This window comes from Haliotis rufescens, unplaced genomic scaffold (assembly GCF_023055435.1).
Source record: "Haliotis rufescens isolate VD_foot unplaced genomic scaffold, xgHalRufe1.0.p SCAF_78, whole genome shotgun sequence".
NCBI lineage: Eukaryota > Metazoa > Mollusca > Gastropoda > Lepetellida > Haliotidae > Haliotis > Haliotis rufescens.
The window spans coordinates 1383756-1402944 of record NW_025964370.1 but is presented as its reverse complement, the minus strand read 5'-3'; the positions used below and the strand labels follow the sequence as shown (position 1 = coordinate 1402944).

At 40.2% G+C, this 19189-nt stretch overlaps 2 protein-coding genes across 2 annotated transcripts in view; both read right to left on the bottom strand.

The window, feature by feature from the left end:
- Nucleotides 1–3696: 3696 nt before the first annotated feature.
- The window catches only part of LOC124119804 (transmembrane protease serine 11E-like), a 29575-nt gene continuing 14082 nt past the window's right edge, over nucleotides 3697–19189 (bottom strand). The window contains exons 6-9 of the mRNA XM_048388741.1: nucleotides 7329–7434; nucleotides 7060–7231; nucleotides 5327–5460; nucleotides 3697–3910 (exon numbers count right to left, since the gene is read on the bottom strand). Of these exons, the coding sequence (XP_048244698.1) occupies nucleotides 3728–3910; nucleotides 5327–5460; nucleotides 7060–7231; nucleotides 7329–7434 (595 nt within the window). The 3' untranslated portion in view covers nucleotides 3697–3727. The remainder of the gene's footprint in view (nucleotides 3911–5326; nucleotides 5461–7059; nucleotides 7232–7328; nucleotides 7435–19189) is intronic.
- LOC124119805 lies at nucleotides 8236–13703 on the bottom strand. The gene is made up of 2 exons (XM_048388742.1): nucleotides 8638–13703; nucleotides 8236–8365 (listed from the first exon to the last, which is right to left on the bottom strand). Exon 1 carries the CDS (start codon nucleotides 13701–13703, stop codon nucleotides 12480–12482), a length of 1224 nt encoding a protein of 407 aa, XP_048244699.1. The 3' UTR covers nucleotides 8236–8365; nucleotides 8638–12479.

Below are 19189 nucleotides of genomic sequence, written 5' to 3'. Positions count from 1 at the left end.
GCTGAGCAGTGACGCCGTGTACCCGACCTTGACCAACATTCAGAAAGCACATGGGGCCTAGTCTCGCATTAAGTCCAATCCCTGCCCATATAATGACGCTAGGTCCACCCCATGGACCCCTTTCCACAACTTTTCTGTCAGCGAACGATCACCTCGACGCCGCCAAATTCTGACTCTTACGTCTGCATGGGAGACACAAAAGCGACTTTCATCAGAGAAGATGACACGACTCCACTCTCGATGACGCCAATTGCGATGACCCTGTGTCCACTGAAGTCGTGCTTGTCGCGATCGATGCCATGGTTGGAGAACAGGACGACGTGCTGGTCGGCGACATCTGAGGTTGTTGGAACGGAGACGTCGGATCACAGTGTCCCGGCTAATGTGTTGATTATGTGTTCCTATGGTCTGTCGAGCACTTTAACTTGCAGGTAGGAACGGTTGTCGCTGGTGTTGACGGGTAATCTGCCGATCTTGTCGAGGTGTGGTGACCCTAGGACGACCGCTCCGAGGAAGGTCACCTGTGGTCTGTGTAGCATTGTATCGATGCAGGAGACGGTAAATTGTGGTTATGTTAACGTTGAAATGACGGGCAACATCTTGGACAGACTCTCCAGCTTCCAAACGTCCGATAGCCTGGTTTCTCTGAATTTGAGTTAGGCGTGGCATTGTTGACCAAGGAGTGGTAGGTCCAAGAATCGGCCACAGTTTTATACCCACTACAGTTCGTGACCGTTCGTGCATTTTCGATTTCGCGAGAAATGGGTGTATGATACCCACATAGTCACTGAAATGGTGCGTTTCGGCTATTCGTTTTTTTATGTTGCGTTTTTACTCGGGGCTTCCCGAATGCAACCAAAAATATTGATAACACCATCAGGCTTCACTACATGCTAAAACTCGTATCAATTTATGGTTCCGTGCTTGTTACCTATTTGCTTAAAACCACTTGTGTTTTTTTTGCGTGTGAGTATATATTTAACATTAATCCAATAAATATAATTATTTATTGACTTTAAACACTTGTTGGTTCCATATTTGTGAAAGATCCAATATTCTGTAAGCAAATTTATCTAATTAACTGAGTGTTGGGATTATTGAGATAACATCCCCAAGCATACCCCGGAGACCGTCACAATGTCTAAAGGGGAGCCCTCTGGAAGGAGCCCAGTACAGTGTTACAGCATGTAGTTCTCCACGAAACTAAGTTATCTGGACATACACGGCAGTTGAGACTGAAACAAGATGGGGCCAACATGTCGCTCACTCGCTCAGTTTTCACGTTCATTTTCTTGACTATCGATATGAGTAAACGGGAACTGCATCCATGGTACGTACAAGACATGGAAGGTACATTGAAAGTGTATCCATGGTACGTACAAGACATGGAAGTTACATTCCAAGTGTATCCATGGTACGTACAAGACATGGAAGGTACATTGAAAGTGTATCCATGGTACGTACAAGACATGGAAGGTACATTGAAACTGTATCCATGATACGTACAAGACATGGAAGGTACATTGAAAGTGTATCCATGGTACGTACAAGACATGGAAGGTACATTGAAAGTGTATCCATGGTACGTACAAGACATGGAAGGTACATTGCAAGTGTATCCATGATACGTACAAGACATGGAAGGTACATTGAAACTGCATCCATGGTACGTACAAGACATGGAAGGTGCATTGAAAGTGTATCCATGATACGTACAAGACATGGAAGGTACATTGAAAGTGTATCCATGGTACGTACAAGACATGGAAGGTACATTGAAAGTGTATCCATGGTACGTACAAGACATGGACGGTACATTGAAAGTGTATCCATGGTACGTACAAGACATGGAAGGTACATTGAAAGTGTATCCATGGTACGTACAAGACATGGAAGGTACATTGAAAGTGTATCCATGGTACGTACAAGACATGGAAGGTACATTGAAGCTGAATCCATGGTACGTACAAGACATGGAAGGTACATTGAAACTGTATCCATGATACGTACAAGACATGGAAGGTACATTGAAAGTGTATCCATGTTAAGTACAAGACATGGAAGGTACATTGAAAGTGTATCCATGGTACGTACAAGACATGGAAGGTATATTGAAAGTGTATCCATGGTACGTACAAGGCATGGAAGGTACATTGAAAGTGTATCCATGGTACGTACAAGACATGGAAGGTACATTGAAACTGCATCCATGGTACGTACAAGACATGGAAGGTACATTGAAAGTGTATCCATGGTACGTACAACACATGGAAGGTACATTGAAAGTGTATCCATGGTACGTACAAGACATGGAAGGTACATTGAAAATGTATCCATGATACGTACAAGACATGGAAGGTACATTGAAAGTGTATCCATGGTACGTACAAGACATGGAAGGTACATTGAAAGTGTATCCATGGTACGTACAAGACGTGGAAGGTACATTGAAAGTGTATCCATGGTACGTACAAGACATGGAAGGTACATTGAAAGTGTATCCATGGTACGTACAAGACATGGATGGTACATTGAAACTGCATCCATGGTACGTACAAGACATGGAAGGTACATTGAAACTGCATCCATGGTACGTACAAGACATGGAAGGTACATTGAAAGTGTATCCATGGTACGTACAAAACATGGAAGGTACATTGAAAGTGTATCCATGGTACGTACAAGACATGGAAGGTACATTGAAAGTGTATCCATGGTACGTACAAGACATGGAAGGTACATTGAAGCTGAATCCATGGTACGTACACGACATGGAAGGTACATTGAAAGTGTATCCATGGTACGTACAAGACATGGAAGGTACATTGAAAGTGTATCCATGGTACGTACAAGACATGGAAGGTACATTGAAAGTGTATCCATGATACGTACAAGACATGGAAGGTACATTGAAAGTGTATCCATGATACGTACAAGACATGGAAGGTACATTGAAACTGTATCCATGGTACGTACAAGACATGGAAGGTACATTAAAAGAATATCCATGATACGTACAAGACATGGAAGGTACATTGAAAGTGTATCCATGATACGTACAAGACATGGAAGGTACATTGAAACTGTATCCATGGTACGTACAAGACATGGAAGGTACATTGCAAGTGTATCCATGATACGTACAAGACATGGAAGGTACATTGAAAGTGTATCCATGATACGTACAAGACATGGAAGGTACATTGAAAGTATATCCATGGTACGTACAAGACATGGAAGGTACATTGAAAGTGTATCCATGGTACGTACAAGACATGGAAGGTACATTAAAAGTGTATCCATGATACGTACAAGACATGGAAGGTACATTGAAAGTGTATCCATGATACGTACAAGACATGGAAGGTACATTGAAAGTGTATCCATGATACGTACAAGACATGGAAGGTACATTGAAAGTGTATCCATGATACGTACAAGACATGGAAGGTACATTGAAAGTATATCCATGGTACGTACAAGACATGGAAGGTACATTGAAAGTGTATCCATGGTACGTACAAGACATGGAAGGTACATTAAAAGTGTATCCATGATACGTACAAGACATGGAATGTACATTGAAAGTATATCCATGGTACGTACAAGACATGGAAGGTACATTAATAGAATATCCATGATACGTACAAGATATGGATGGTACACTGACTATAAGCGAAATAATTGGTACTGGGATATGAAATTATACGACCGAAGTGACTGTTTATTACCCAATTATGACATTATGCGAAATATCAATTCCTGTTTCTGATTTTATCCAGTCGAGATAGGCAGAGATTCGCGTGAACACAGTCGGGCGTCCATGGCAACCGTCATCACCCCAGGAGACTACGCCCACGACATACCATCGACCTTTGACCTGACAGGAGAGTGGACTCCCGGAATCGCCCTGAAAATCAAGTAGTGAGTTGTCATCCGGTTGTGTATGATGTATAATGCGCTCTTCAAGAACACCTTCTCTGATCAAGGCTTCGTGTCATCAAGTGGCAGAGGACACCCTTGTGGCCAACATGCTGGCTCGTCATCCTGGGTATCTATTCTCCACAGGGTAAAGTCATGTAGCCGGACTAATAATAAAAGTGGCACGAGATCCTACTCCCTGAAATCGTAAATCACCATAATCGGGGCGAACCGGGATTCGAACCCACAATCATAGATTTCCGTCGTGTCCAACTCTGCACAGTGAATTGCAGCGCCTTAGACTACGGGGCACCCGTTCCCCCCGTTTAATGATAAAACCTACAGTTAATCCCTTAGGTCATAATATCAACTGAAAATTCTCACCTATCAAAATGTACATTAGCAGCAGGAGAACTGAGCGTGCTACTTCATCTCTTGCCTTAGCTCGCTATCAGCCTCCTACTCCGCACTTCAGGCAAGCCATACAATACTGCTGGCATGGTATCAACGGATGAATCTCACCTATCAAAATGTACATTAGCAGAAGGAGAACTGAGTGTTCTACTTCATCTCTTGCCTTAGCTCGCTATCAGCCTCCTACTCCGCACTTCAGGCAAGCCATACAATAATGCTGGCATGGTATCAACGGATGAATCTCACCTAGCATAACGAATATTTGATCAAATGACGAACCTCAATGCCACGGAAGCAGGTAAGCTGTACATTTTACACTGGATATTACTGTTTACAAATTGAAACTTGGAAGAGTTACTTTGGAGAATACATACACTCTCATCCGAGTGTCTTTTGATATTCAAGTATCGCCAGCCTCGGAGTTAAAACTTTTGTCGACTTATTTAACATTAAAAGACACTCGGGTGTGGTTATCTAGAGACTACACTATGAACCATTCATTTCACATTCAGTGAAAAAGGTAAACTGGCGAACATGTTTGCCCCATCCGATCTGTATGCACAAACATGAACACAACAATCGAAGAGTCTAATCTTAGTTTTGTTTTTATTTCGACCACCAACCGAAGGTTTTTCAATCCGTAAATGAACTGATAAACGCCTGATCTCCTGATCCCGTGGAAACGGGTTAGAATATGTTACCAACATTCGCCTACGTGACGTGAGAGGCGACTGGGTGGAGAGACTCAATTATTGACTGTGTGCCATCTAAACCCGAAGTCTGTGGACGGTGTCAGTTAGCTAGACTATATAAAACAACAAACAACAAACAACAAACATAATATAGAAAAATCACCCTCCCCTCTCATCTTCGTATTAAGCGGTTCATCTCGATCCAAACAATTCTGTTACAATTTTCACCCAGAGGAAAAGGGGTGATTGGTGTAGACGCTGGCGTAACAACACGTTATGAGCAATCCCTAACGACTTACCCCACAGGCAGATTTTGAACCAAGTCCGGCACAGACATCGCGTGTCGTCACGTTGTTTCCATAGTAATCATGACAGGCAGTGTTTGTGGCCACGTCTACCCTGACCTCTTGTAGCTTCATCCGGTCTCCCCCGCCTGAAGTATTGACGTCTTATTGAATTACATGTCACCCTGTCTTCCCCGTCTCAAGTATTGACGTCTTATTGATATACATGTCACCCTGTCTTCCCCGTCTGAAGTATTGACGTCTTATTGAATTACATGTCACCCTGTCTTCCCCGTCTGAAGTATTGACCTCTTATTGAATTACATGCCACCCTGTCGTCCCCGTCTGAAGTATTGACGTCTTATTGAATTAGCAGCCACCCTGTCTTCCCCGTCTGAAGTATTGACGTCTTATTGAATTACATGCCACCCTGTCGTCCCCGTCTGAAGTATTGACTTCTTATTGATTTACATGCCACCCTGTCTTCCCCGTCTCAAGTATAACGGTCTTATTGATTTACATGCCACCATGTCTTCCCCGTCTGACGTAATGACGTCTTATTGAATTACATACCACCCTGTCTTCCCCGTCTGAAGTATTGCCGTCTTATTGAATTAAATGCCACCCTGTACCCTACGTGAAGCATTGACGTCTTATTGAATGACATACCACCCTGATTTCCCAGTCTCAAGTATTGACGTCTTATTGATTTACATGTCACCCTGTCTTCTCAGTCTGAAGTATTGACGTCTTATTGATTAACAAGCCACCCTGTCTTCCCCGTCTGAAGTATTACCGTCTTATTGAATTAAATGCCACCCTGTCTTCTCAGTCTGAAGTATTGACGTCTTATTGATATACATGCCACCCTGTCTTCCCCGTCTGAAGTATTGACGTCTTATTGATATACATGCCACCCTGTCTTCCCCGTCTGAAGTATTACCGTCTTACTGAATTAAATGCCGCCCTGTCTCCCCCGTCTCAAGTATTGACGTCTTATTGAATTACAAGCCACCATGTCTTCCCCGTCTGAAGTATTGACCTCTTATTGAATTACATGCCACCCTGTCTCCCCCGTCTGAAGTATTGACCTCTTATTGAATAGCATGCCACCATGTCTTCCCCGTCGGAAGTATTGACCTCTTATTGAACAGCCCTCACCATGTCTTCCCCGTCTGATGTATTGACCTCTTATTGAATTACAAGCCACCATGTCTTCCCCGTCTGAAGTATTGACCTCTTATTGAATTACAAGCCACCATGTCTTCCCCGTCTGAAGTATTGACCTCTTATTGAATTACATGCCACCATGTCTTCCCCGTCTGAAGTATTGACGTCTTATTGAACAGCCCTCACCATGTCTTCCCCGTCTGAAGTATTGACCTCTTATTGAATTACAAGCCACCATGTCTTCCCCGTCTGAAGTATTGACGTCTTATTTAATTACAAGCCACCATGTCTTCCCCGTCTGAAGTATTGACGTCTTATTGAATTACATGCCACCATGTCTTCCCCGTCTGAAGTATTGACCTCTTATTGAATTACATGCCACCATGTCTTCCCCGTCTGAAGTATTGACGTCTTATTGAATCACATACAACCCGGTTGTTTTCTAAGCTGTCAATATAGATAGTCGGGTCCACGTTCACATCTGGATATATAGCACACGTTGTTGTCAATGGAAGTGCTTTGATAAGGAAGCAAATCGTCATCATGATCATGATCATCATCAATTATCATACAATCACCATGGGTTCTGCCCCATCCGATAGCCCAGCATTCCTTGGCCACGAAATCATCTAAGAGGTTTCCGCTCGGTAAACATGCTGCTGTGACGTCATCAGTTTCTGTGTACACGGGGTTCACGATTTCCAAAAGAGCAATGTCATGGTTGGGCTTGGTTTTGTCAAATAAAGGGTGCTGAAAAAGTACAGAACGTTCGGAGTGAATGAAGGAACACAACCAGTGCCATCTATGGGATCAGCAACCGACAAGGGTCAGTACAGTGAACACTTACCTTGATTATTTGTTTGACAAAGTAATCTTTTTCTCTTCCACTGATCGTGTGTCGGTTTGTTTCCCCAGCCCGTACTACAGTCGCCCAAGGTCCATAGGTTTTAGCTCTGAAACAGACGAGAGAACCTTTCCACTGGTTTTAGCTCTGAAACAGACGGGAGAACCTTTCCACTGGTTTTAGCTCTGAAACAGACGGGAGAACCTTTCCACTGGTATTAGCTCTGAAACAGACGGGAGAACCTTTTCACTGGTTTTAGCTCTGAAAAAAACCCACAGAAACAAACGATCTGATACAAAGATACTAACGATCTGATACAAGGACACTAACGATCTGATACAAGGACTAACGATCTGATACAAGGATACTAACGATCTGATACAAGGATACTCATGATCTGATACAAGACACTAACGATCTGATACAAGGATACTAACGATCTGATACAATAACACTAACGATCTGATACAATGATACTAACAAACTGATACAAGGATACTAACGATCTGATACAATTGTTATAGTGCGCAAACTTGCTTAATAATTCATATCAAAATTTAAAAATAATATTCAAAATCTATAAAATTAACTCATGTATCTTTACAGTCAAACCGCGGACATCTCACATAAATGGCAGTAACTCACTTAGGTTGTAAAAGCATGCCGCGAGACATAATTTAGACAATAGATGTCCGTTCGCATTACAGTCACCGGCTGCGTGTCAATTCCAGATTGACACGCTGACCAATAACAGTAATCCCCTTGACAAGTCGGCGGTCAGTCTAAAATGCCGCCAGCTCAACTAAACGCCAGCCTTTGTTTTTTTTATTACCTTTATCCACTATAGGTAGACATTAGTCAGGTAATCTATGAGAATATTGTTGTGGATGCAAGACGACAAAACTAACACTCGCATAAACAGGGTTTATTTTGTGACGTTAAACATAATACAGTTTATAGTCAGGGCCATGGCTTTAGGAACAATTGGTGACAAGTTGGTGACCAGTTGAAGCGCCGACAAGTTGATGAGGTTTAGAAAACTACAATAAACAATAGCTTTCTGTAAATTCAGAAACATTTACCAATTTTCCTAGTATTTAACACATTCGAAGTTACATCCAAATGAAGCAATAAATACATTGACTACATTGAAATTATGCAAAATTACCAAGCACACATTTGCAAATATAATGTAACAGTTGTGTGAAATATCTAAACAATTTTGCACTAAATTAATATTTTGGCATATATACAATTTCAGGGTGTTCAGAAATAAACATAAAACCTAACAATGAAAAGGAAAGGTACTCACATGTGTCTTTACATAGTTCAAATATAGCAGGCAGTAAGGTGAGAACCTGGCAGCATGGAGGTCCAATACACACTGGTGAGCATGTGCTTCAAAATGCATGAGCTTTGAAGAGGTCGCGACATGACCTGTGAGCTTTGACATTGCACATGAAGGTTAAGGTCACGAGGTAGTGGAAAGTTACTGAGAACATGTAAACATTGTATACATGTATCTTAGAATTGATTCATATTACGTGGAAATTGAACTTTAGAACATTGGTGTAATGATAAAGTGTCTTAATCATTGAACCACCATGGATAATAAGTTAAATGAATTGTAACAATTTTAACTTGTTTTCATGTCATTTCACTAACAGTTCATACTTTCAAACATTAGGAAATCTTGCATCTACACACTCGGCCTCTTAAACATACTCACGGTGTGTTTAACAGCAAAAAACAGACCTACAAAAATGCAAGATGACAATGTCATTTACACGACGTCAAACATACATTTTAATCAACTGTTTGAGGGAATGAGTAAAACGAGTTTGTGAATAGGTCTTCACAGTTCAGAGTCTTTTGTTTTCAATATGACACTCCTGACATATCCGCTTTCATCAGCCTCAGTTCCGGTCACACGACCCATAGACCAAGTGCTTCGGGGAAGTGTATCATCTTTTATGAGCATGATATCGTTCAATTGGAAATTGCGGTTCGGAGTGTTCCATTTTTGACGTTGTTGTAGTGTTACAAGATACTCTCTTTTCCAACGTGACCAGAAGACATTTGCCAGATGTGGAATGCGTCTCCAGCGTCGACGTGCAAAAACATCGTTTAGCTGAAATTCGCCAGATGGGGGAATAAAGACTTTTGATTTCATCATGAGAAGGTGATTTGGCGTGAGTGGATCAAGATCGTCAGGGTCACTAGAAACTGGAGTGAGAGGTCTTGAATTCAAAATTGCTTCTACCTCACATAGGAAGGTTCTGTACATTTCATCATCCAGTTGCTGACTAAACTCATGAAGTAAAGGATTCAGGACAGTGCAGACAGATCTGATCAGCCTTTCCCACACTCCACCCATATGACTTGCCGAGGGTGGATTGAAGTTCCATCTAATGTCTTGCTGAAGTAGATGAGAATGTAACTTTGACTGATCCAAGTCATCTATTGCTTGACGAAGTTGCCTGGCGCCGCTTTTGAAGTTTGTTCCGTTGTCACAGTGGATTTCTTGAACTGGACCTCGACGAGCAATGAAGCGCTGAAGAGCATTAATGAAGGAATCTGTGTTCAAAGAATTTGCGGTTTCAATATGAACGGTTGTAAAAGGCATGTAAAAAGTGCACCATAACGTTTGATGTACTTACGCCCTTCTTTCACAACATGTGGCCCAAAGAAGTCAATACCTGTAAATGTGAAAGGAGGCGCTGGGTTGACACCGTTGGCTGGAAGTTCTGACATTAGTTGTACACTTATAGGCATTTTATATCTCCTGCATACAACACATTTGTTGAGAACTGACCTTACAGCAGAGTTTCCGTTTGGAATCCAGTATGTTTCTTTCAAGGCAGACAACACATGATTACGACCTGCATGGCCAAGTTTATCATGGATCTGTTGAATGATCAAGGTAGCTACGTGGCTTTTACGGGGCAAGATAATTGGATGTTTGACAAGATCAGGCACATTTGCTTTGCTTAAACGACCACCAACTTGCAGCAAACCATCGTTGACAAAAGGATTGAGCTTTTGAATGGAACTGGTCTTTGGTAATTTGACATGTGCTCGGCCTCTTTCCTTTGCTGTGCTCTCAAGAAATACTATTTCAGACTTGTAAGTGTTCAATTGGACAAATCTAAGAATGTTTCTTTCAGCTGATGCAAGCTCTTGGACGGTGAGGGGTTCATTCATTGCAGTGGATTGCTTCTTCAGACCACTTGAGGATTTCGATTTCTTGACCTGAAGATAAGCACAGAATCTGCGGTAAATTGCAATAGCTCTTTTTAGACGATACCATGAAGAATAATGATTGATCAAAGTATCTACTGTCTCACTTTCAGCATTGGCAGCTTCTTCTGACTTTACCATTCCAGCATATTCGTGGCAATCAGAGACTGGCCATTTGTCTTCAGGAGTTCCGAGAAACTGTGGTCCATCAAACCAGAGTGTTGACTTGAGAAACTGCTTACAACCTGAGCCTCTAGAAGCAATATCTGCTGGGTTACCTTTTGAATCAATGTACTTCCATTGCTGGGGCTCGCTGTAATCTCTGATCATCTTCACATGGTTTGTTACAAAAACTGGAAATCTGTTCCACTCATTGCTGATATAGTGAAGAACGGTTGTGGAGTCGGTGTAATAAGTGACTTTATCAATGCTGATGTCCAACTCATGCAAAAAAACTGACCAAGTTTAACTGAAGCTGTAGCTGCTGTCAGTTCAAGCCTTGGGATGGTCAGAGTTTTCAAAGGGGCTAGCCTGGCTTTGCCTAATAACAGAGCAGTGTGTATGTTATCTTGGTCATCACATAGTCTAAGGTAAGCTGAACATCCGTACCCGGTAGTACTAGCGTCAGAAAAGATGTGCAATTGTCTGGAAATAATTGTGCCAAAAGGAGAAGGCTTGAAGCAGTTAAGCCTCTTAACAATTCCAACTCTTGAAGCCATTGTTCCCATCCTCGTTTGTGCTCAGTGCTGACTTCATCATCCCAGCCTAAGGACTTGTCCTTACATAAGTTTTGAAGGATCTTTTTAACAGGTAGCAAGACTGGTGATACAAGGCCTAAAGGATCATACAAGGAAGACATTGTAGACAAAATTCCTCTCCTTGTCATTGATTTCTTCGGCAAATCTACCGAGAATTTGAAACTATCTGATTTTATATCCCACTGCATACCAAGTGCTCGTTCCATTGGAAAGTCATCATAGTTCAAATCAATTGTTTGGATTTCCTTAGAACAATGTTCGGTGGGAATGGATGCCAAAACAGTTTTGCTGTTACTAGTAAATTTGGTAAGATTCAATCCCCCTTCTGCGCATGCAGATTGCAAATTGGTTATCAGCTCAACAGCTACTTGGTTGTTTTCAACAGACTTGAGACAGTCGTCTACATAAAAGTTCCTTTCTATGGTTTCGATAACTTTTGCGTCATATTTTGAGTTTGCATTTCTTGCAGAAGCTTTCAGTGCATAGTTTGCAATAGTGGGAGATGACACAGATCCAAAAGTGTGAACAGTCATTTTGTACTCATTTAAATCACTGTTCAAATCGCCGCTAGGCCACCACTGAAACCGGAGAAAGTCTTGTTGTCCTTTAGGCACTTTCACCTGGTGAAACATTGCTTCCACATCACCCTTAAAAGCAATATCATCTGAGCGGAATCTTGTGAGGACACCAATCAAAGAGTTGTAGCAGAACATCATTAAGTGAACAACCATCAAATTTAGCACTGCAGTCAAATACGACGCGAATCTTATTTGGCCTTTTTGGGTGATGGACACCATGATGCGGTAAATACCAAGTTTCACCTTCTTGTCGGTGCAGTTCATCTTCAGGGACCTCACAAGCATATCCTTTAGTTAATATAGTGTCCATAAATTTGACATAATCTTTATGGTACCTATCATCTTTTAGCATCTTTCGCTTTTGCCAAAGGACGCGTTTAAAAGCTTGTTCCCTGTTACATGGAACTGGAGATTCATCTGTAAATGGAAGAGGAATTTCAAAATGGCCATCAACGAATTTGAGATTTTGTTCAGTTTCTTTCATAAAAGGACGATCTTCAACAGAATAGCCTCGTTCGTTTGGAGTCGATCCAAGATCTGGCTCATTGAAGTCTAACTCAAACAATTTCAAAACTGTTTCAGGAGCAATGCATTCTTTTGACTTTTTGAACAATTCTATTACATACTAAAGTGTTTTTGGAAAGATTGAGTTTGAGCTGTATTGGACCATTCATTGTCCAACCATGCCTATAAAGAACTGCAAAGGGTCCTTCGCCTAGGGGTGGAACCACTTCTAATGGCTGTAACGCAAGTGAACAGTTACTGCCTATCAGTAAACCAATGTCAAGATTAGGCATGTGTACTGGTAATTTGTCAGAAACAGTTTTAAGATGAGAAAATTGTTTCAGTAGTTCAGGCTTTGGAAAGTGATCATGATCTGCGGGCATAACATCTTTGGAAAATGTACGTGGCAAATCTACTTGCTGCATGTCGTCAAGATCCGAAACCACAAGGTCATCTACAGCAGATGTCTTGACAAAATCTACACTATTCATTGTCTGAAGCTTTAATACAGTAGGCGAACACTTGGCACCAAGTCGATCTCGTAGATCTTCCGTGATAAAGCAGCCTGTACTACCGTTATCCAACATGGCATATGTAGTGATAACCCGATTACTTCCCTTCTGTTTCACGTTTACGGGAAGAATAGGCTGAAGAACAGTTTCGATACAGTTGTTGGACTTTGAAGCGTTACAACTTGCAGCATCATGAACCTGTTTGACAGGAGTATCATTACTACATTGCTTGTTACTACTTTCAGACACTACTTCGTTTGGCCTTTTCAGTGGCTGGAAGTTGTTATCGTGCATAGCGGTAGGATGACGTCTACTACAGGTTTTGCAAGTGCGTCTTTTTAGACAACCTTTGGCGGAGTGATTGAGGCCATAGCAACTGAAACATCGGTTACTTTCCTTTAAGAAGTCACGCTTTACGCTGAGAGACTTTTGTGCAAAGGATCTACAGTCATCAAGATCATGAGGTTGTTTGCAGAAATAACAAGTTGAAGAAATTCGTTTACATTGTGAAGTGTCGTTTCCAACTTGAGTTGCTAAACTGGTTGACTGATTCATGTGAGACATCTGCTTGGCCTTGTTGTGGGTCCCCTTGTAATATGATGCATCTTGTAAGTTGGTCAAAGCTTGCTTACTGAACGTTGGTTCGTTCGCCGACTTGGCTGCAAAGTCTATAAAGACGACCAGGTCTGGAAAACCAATGACGTGGTTTCGAATCCTTGCTTGGGTTACTCGATCCCTCCACTTGGTCTGCAGATACTGCGGAAGCTTTAAGACAATTGCTTGCATATGGGGAGCATGATTAAGAACAAAACACGTCCCATTTTAATTCTGGAAACCCAAAAGTCCAGAAACTCTACGCTCTTTCCCTAGTCTCGGTTAAAGGTATTTACAAAATTAAACATGCCGTTGTTATGGGAACATACCAAGGAAGAAAAAATGAAAAAAAAATTGTTTAAAAACTCAATATTTAGACTATGTCGCCCATGGGCCTGCCCATGGGCGAAGTCTGGCCCATGGGTAGGCCCATGGGCAGGCCCATGGGCGAGAACATGTTCCTTTACTTAAAACTCATGATTTTGTTTCGCAAATACATTAAATGTATTTATTGAAGTATCATGACACAAAATTTAACTCATTTTAACTTAATTCAACGATTTTATAGCGATATTGAAATATTTCGCCCATGGGCGAGAAAAAGGTTTGGCCCATGGGTAGGCCCATGGGCGAGAATATGTTCCTTTACTTAAAACTCATGTTTTTGTTTCGCAAATACATTTAATGTATTCATTCAAGTATCATGACACAAAATTAAACTCATTTTAACTTAATTCAACGATTTTATAGCGATATTGAAATATTTCGCCCATGGGCGAGAAAAAGGTTTGGCCCATGGGTAGGCCCATGGGCAGGCCCATGGGCGAGAATATGTTCCTTTACTTAAAACTCATGTTTTTGTTTCGCAAATACATTTAATGTATTCATTCAAGTATCATGACACAAAATTAAACTCATTTTAACTTAATTCAACGATTTTATAGCGATATTGAAATATTTCGCCCATGGGCGAGAAAAAGGTTTGGCCCATGGGCAGGCCCATGGGCGAGAACATGTTTCTTTACTCAAAACTCATGTTTTTCTTTCGCAAATACATTAAATGTATTTATTCAAGTATCATGACACAAAATTTAACTAATTTTTACTTAATTCAACTATTTTACGGCGTTATTAAAATATTTCGCCCATGTTTTCGTCAGTCCCTTTCAAGCATCAACTAACTGTTTGCAAAGTATATTGTATCATGTGAAATATACTTTATATTATATCATTACATTACTATTTAAAAAGGGCTTTTGGTTGGATGTTTCCTTTAGTTCTACAAATTTCACCTGTTTTACATATTGTAGCGATCTTTAATGAACCCGGCCTTACCTCTCAAAACGTTTTGACAGTTTATCATACGAATTCATGTGCGTGTACTCAAATTCATTGGAGTTATTTTCCACAACATTAAATTTTAGTTAGTTTCTATTTCATTTCCCATTTTATGTCCCGTTGATACATCACACTGGGCAATTACGTGACACTAGGTATGCAATATACAGGTACGCGTGCGCGTATTTTAATGAAAAAAACTATGCGTCTTTTATTGCATAACGTTTGGCTGAATATCTTACATTCTAACGAAATCTCGAAATAATTATTTAATTACATGCGGTTTCGAACTGACCAGTAGGAATTATGTTTCAATGCGATTGAGGAAAACGTGAGTGAATATTGTGACACTAAAGCAACTTTTAACTGCATTGTCACTTTTGGTATGAAAATGGTAACAGTTCAGAAAAAACAACAGCCTTCTTATGATAATTCTCATTAGTACGTTGTATCTAATTACAGTGTCGGCCTTATTTACAGGTGATTCTACAATACCTGCTCTCGGTCAATTACGATCTACCACACCACGTGTGAATAAACAGTTATGCAGGTGTTGCTGTGGGCAAATACCTAGCCTGAAAATGTTTATTTTTTTTAGGATACATGTTTTACAAACGTTCGTTGATATGTGGATATATTAAGCACAAAGACAAAAAAAATGTTTATGAAAGATGAATTAGTGCCTTGATATATTCATCGAGATGTGTATCATCGTTTAATGGGGTCATTCAATAAACGTATGTTTGGAGGAGATATCAAAGGAGCCGCCCAATATACACAGTGTCGTCCGGTGAACTACCACCCCACCCTGTCCATTAGAGTTATTTAATCGGTACACAAATATATTTGATGCGGTGTCAGTGCGGAAGGAGTTTTAATTACGTCCGCCACTTGCCACAGAAATCCTCAAAGTATAGAAACAATAAACAAGGTCAATCCGTACTAATTACTAATTGAAATAGATTTTAATAAAACATTATTGTACTAAATAACTCGCAAAAGCGGTGCCTAAAATTCTTTGACCGTGTTATGTGTGTTGTAAACTGACGAATGGCAAGTAATTGTCATGCTGTACGCATGGTTCCATATAGAAATTCAGTTATACAACCGGTATGAAACTGAGAACTTAGATACCAAGTACAACCTGCATTCACACACGGAAGCAATATACTTGTGTGTATGCCCTCTCCTCTAAAAAATGTATCACTAAAGTATTTGCATTGTAATAAATATAGTAATGATAAAACTTGGTAATTTGGTAGGTCTCCGACAGATATGATTTTCAGTTTTTTTACACCTTTGATTGATACGGATTACGTACCTGTAGTCTAGTCACTGTATCTAATGTATCTGCTTGTTAGAAATTTCAAATGTCTTGTTATAGCACTGTTCCTAAAATACGGCAGTTTCTTTTATCGGGTATAAATAGTTGATTCGTCTTGTCACGCAGTCATTTTTACTTGATCGAATGATTTCCACAAAAAATTACGGCAGAGAGTTTTGTATTTTATTATATTTTTAGAAGATTTTAGAAGATGCTTACATCACTGTATCTCAGAACGTAAAACTGATAACATTCAAACATGTAATTAGTACACAGTTAATTGTTACATATACTTTCCTGCATATTCCTTTTTGAACAAAAAGCCTACATGTATACTGATATCGGTGTCCACTGTTAAAAGGGTATTAGTGCAGTCAGCCATGGTAAATGGAGAGACACTAATAAGGTTATTAATTATAGTCTGTTGCAGAATATGCGGTATAAGTGTAGTCATGGATACATATACACATTACACATATACAGATGAAATACACGATATGATGCAGTGCAAGAACAAATTAAGATACGGTTTCTATTAAAAATATTTATACGATTTTGGATTTAATTAGCATGTTTAAATTTTCAGGCCAACACGGCTGAGATACAGCATCGGCATACTCAACTGGAGTTGTTTTCTGCCGGTCGTAAGTTCATTGTTTGACTGAGCACACTCGTGTCGGGGTTGCGATATTTTCTTCTCTTTGTTGGCAGCCTGCCACCGGTCTGAATTTTGAGAAAGGTCTCAGCATGGGACTGTTAATTACTTCTTAATGATGTCTACAAGCTTACAAACTTGTAGATGTTGGGTGCGGTTAGGACCAAACTTTTTCAGCTCAGAGTGTTAGTGGTCCTGGAACCCATAGTGTCAAACAGGTTCTGCACAAAACGTCCATCAGATTCTACTGTTCAGCAACATTGTCACTGAATTTCAGAACTCTGGCATGATATAATAATCAAGGATTTCGAAGGTGAACGAGGGGAAAGGCAGACGCACGTGGACTTACCCTCAGGTTATTATTGTCTGGAGTTCACATTTTGGGGCATTTCATATACTAATTGAACAGAGTTCACCTGCACATGTCCACTTTAGTGATACAGACTGTAACCAAAAATGCAATGAGCCGTAGCTCTTAATCCCTTATAACAACGGTAACAACAACCAGGGTGAGGACACAGTAAGGTTAAACCGTGTCCAACAGACAATCTGAGGTGGCTATCTCCCATCAAGTCAGCTCTGTTTTTAAGCGCATAGTTATGTTTTTACATATTGAAATAAAAGGAATTTAAAAAAATATATTTAACAAACCTACACATTACCAAATACAAAACTTTATAACCCTTTCTAGACTTCGTTCCAATTAACCTGGATCATTCAACTCGCTCGCGAAGGTCGTATGCGACTTTAAAGTGAATATGTCTACAGTGTACAAGTAACTTTTAACTGTATCATATATACTCATGATAAGCAACTATTTTCGTTCCTAATTCGAATGAGCACATTCTGAGGCTAAATCTGCAAAAGGACAGATAAAATATTTCTTTGTACAATGCAAACGATACAAACGTAGCGGCTGATAATAGAGACTATGATTTAATAATCTGCAATATATCTAGTGTTCTTGTTCAATCTATTGTACATATTGAAGTGATTGTAAAGTTTCAAGGAGTACTAAAATGTTGTGGTATTATGAATGTATTTAGAATATGAATAGCGAAAAACAGTCACCATATCGGATGTACATGTATAACTTGTCTTCCAACACCACGCTTGTGCCGAGGCCCATGGTAATAAAACTAATCGGTCCCATAAAAGGAGCAAATAGTTTCGCAGATACTTCTTGCTATGGTTCACTCCCAATTGTCAGACGACCTAATCATCAGTCAGACCAGTCAAGTGTGACCAGCGTACCTGCCTGGATTTGGCTCCTAATTACTGAACTGCCCAATACTGTCATACTGTGGGCAGAGTAAGCGGCCTCGTTGAGTGATACAGACTAACCAGATTATGATTGTGTTTGTAAGTTGCGTTTAATCTGTGTCGGGTTGCAGTTGTTTTATAAGTCAAGACTAGGGGTAGTTTTTTCAATGAAACCTTTTGAGTTTGTTTTGCATTCATTTCATTAAATACATTGTTAGGTAGAATAATAACACGTTATATGGATTAAACATCTCCCTAATCTGAGTATAATCTCACATGTACTCTAAGTACCGTACTATATTACTTTGCGGAGACACTGAGTATAATTTTTTAGTTGGCATTGTATGCTGCCTGAATGACTTTACACAAATCCCTGCATTCAATAGACCCGTGAAGATCTTCAACAAACCATTCTTGGCGTAAAAGGGCGACAGCGCTTGTCGTAAGAAGCGACTACCGGGATCGGGTGGTCAGGCTCGCTGACTTGGTTGATGCATGTCATCGTATCCCAATTGCGTGGATCGATGCACATGATGTCAATCACTGGATTGTCTGGTCCAGACTCGATTATTTACAGACCGCCGTCATACAGCTGAAATATTGCTAAGTGTGGCGTTATACAACTAACAAACAAACAAAACACAAAAAGAGAAAGTGTATGAGTACTAAAACTTGCAATAGATATGCGTACCCTACGTACACACATGAGTCCCATTCGACAGTCTACAACACACGAATAACTGTCAAACAAGTTTGGGTACCCCTTCTGTTCAGGCAAGTTATTTAGTTCGATAATTTTGTATTAAAATCCTTTTCAATTTGTTTTCATCCTTTTTCCCTATTCCATGCATGTTTATGTTGCTACATCTTATTGCTCATATTTCCAAGTATTGTAAAACACTTTAATGTTTCTCCTTCTTAATCTAACGTTATAACATTTCCGGTCATTGCCATCATCTAATACACAAGAGATGATACCAAGACATATTTTATTCGGTTTTATTGTCTATGCGGTCTTACAATTGATTTTATTAGTCATTAAATCTTATGTCTAGTAAATATTTTCACAAACAGGGCTGTTAACTGATATAAGGAATG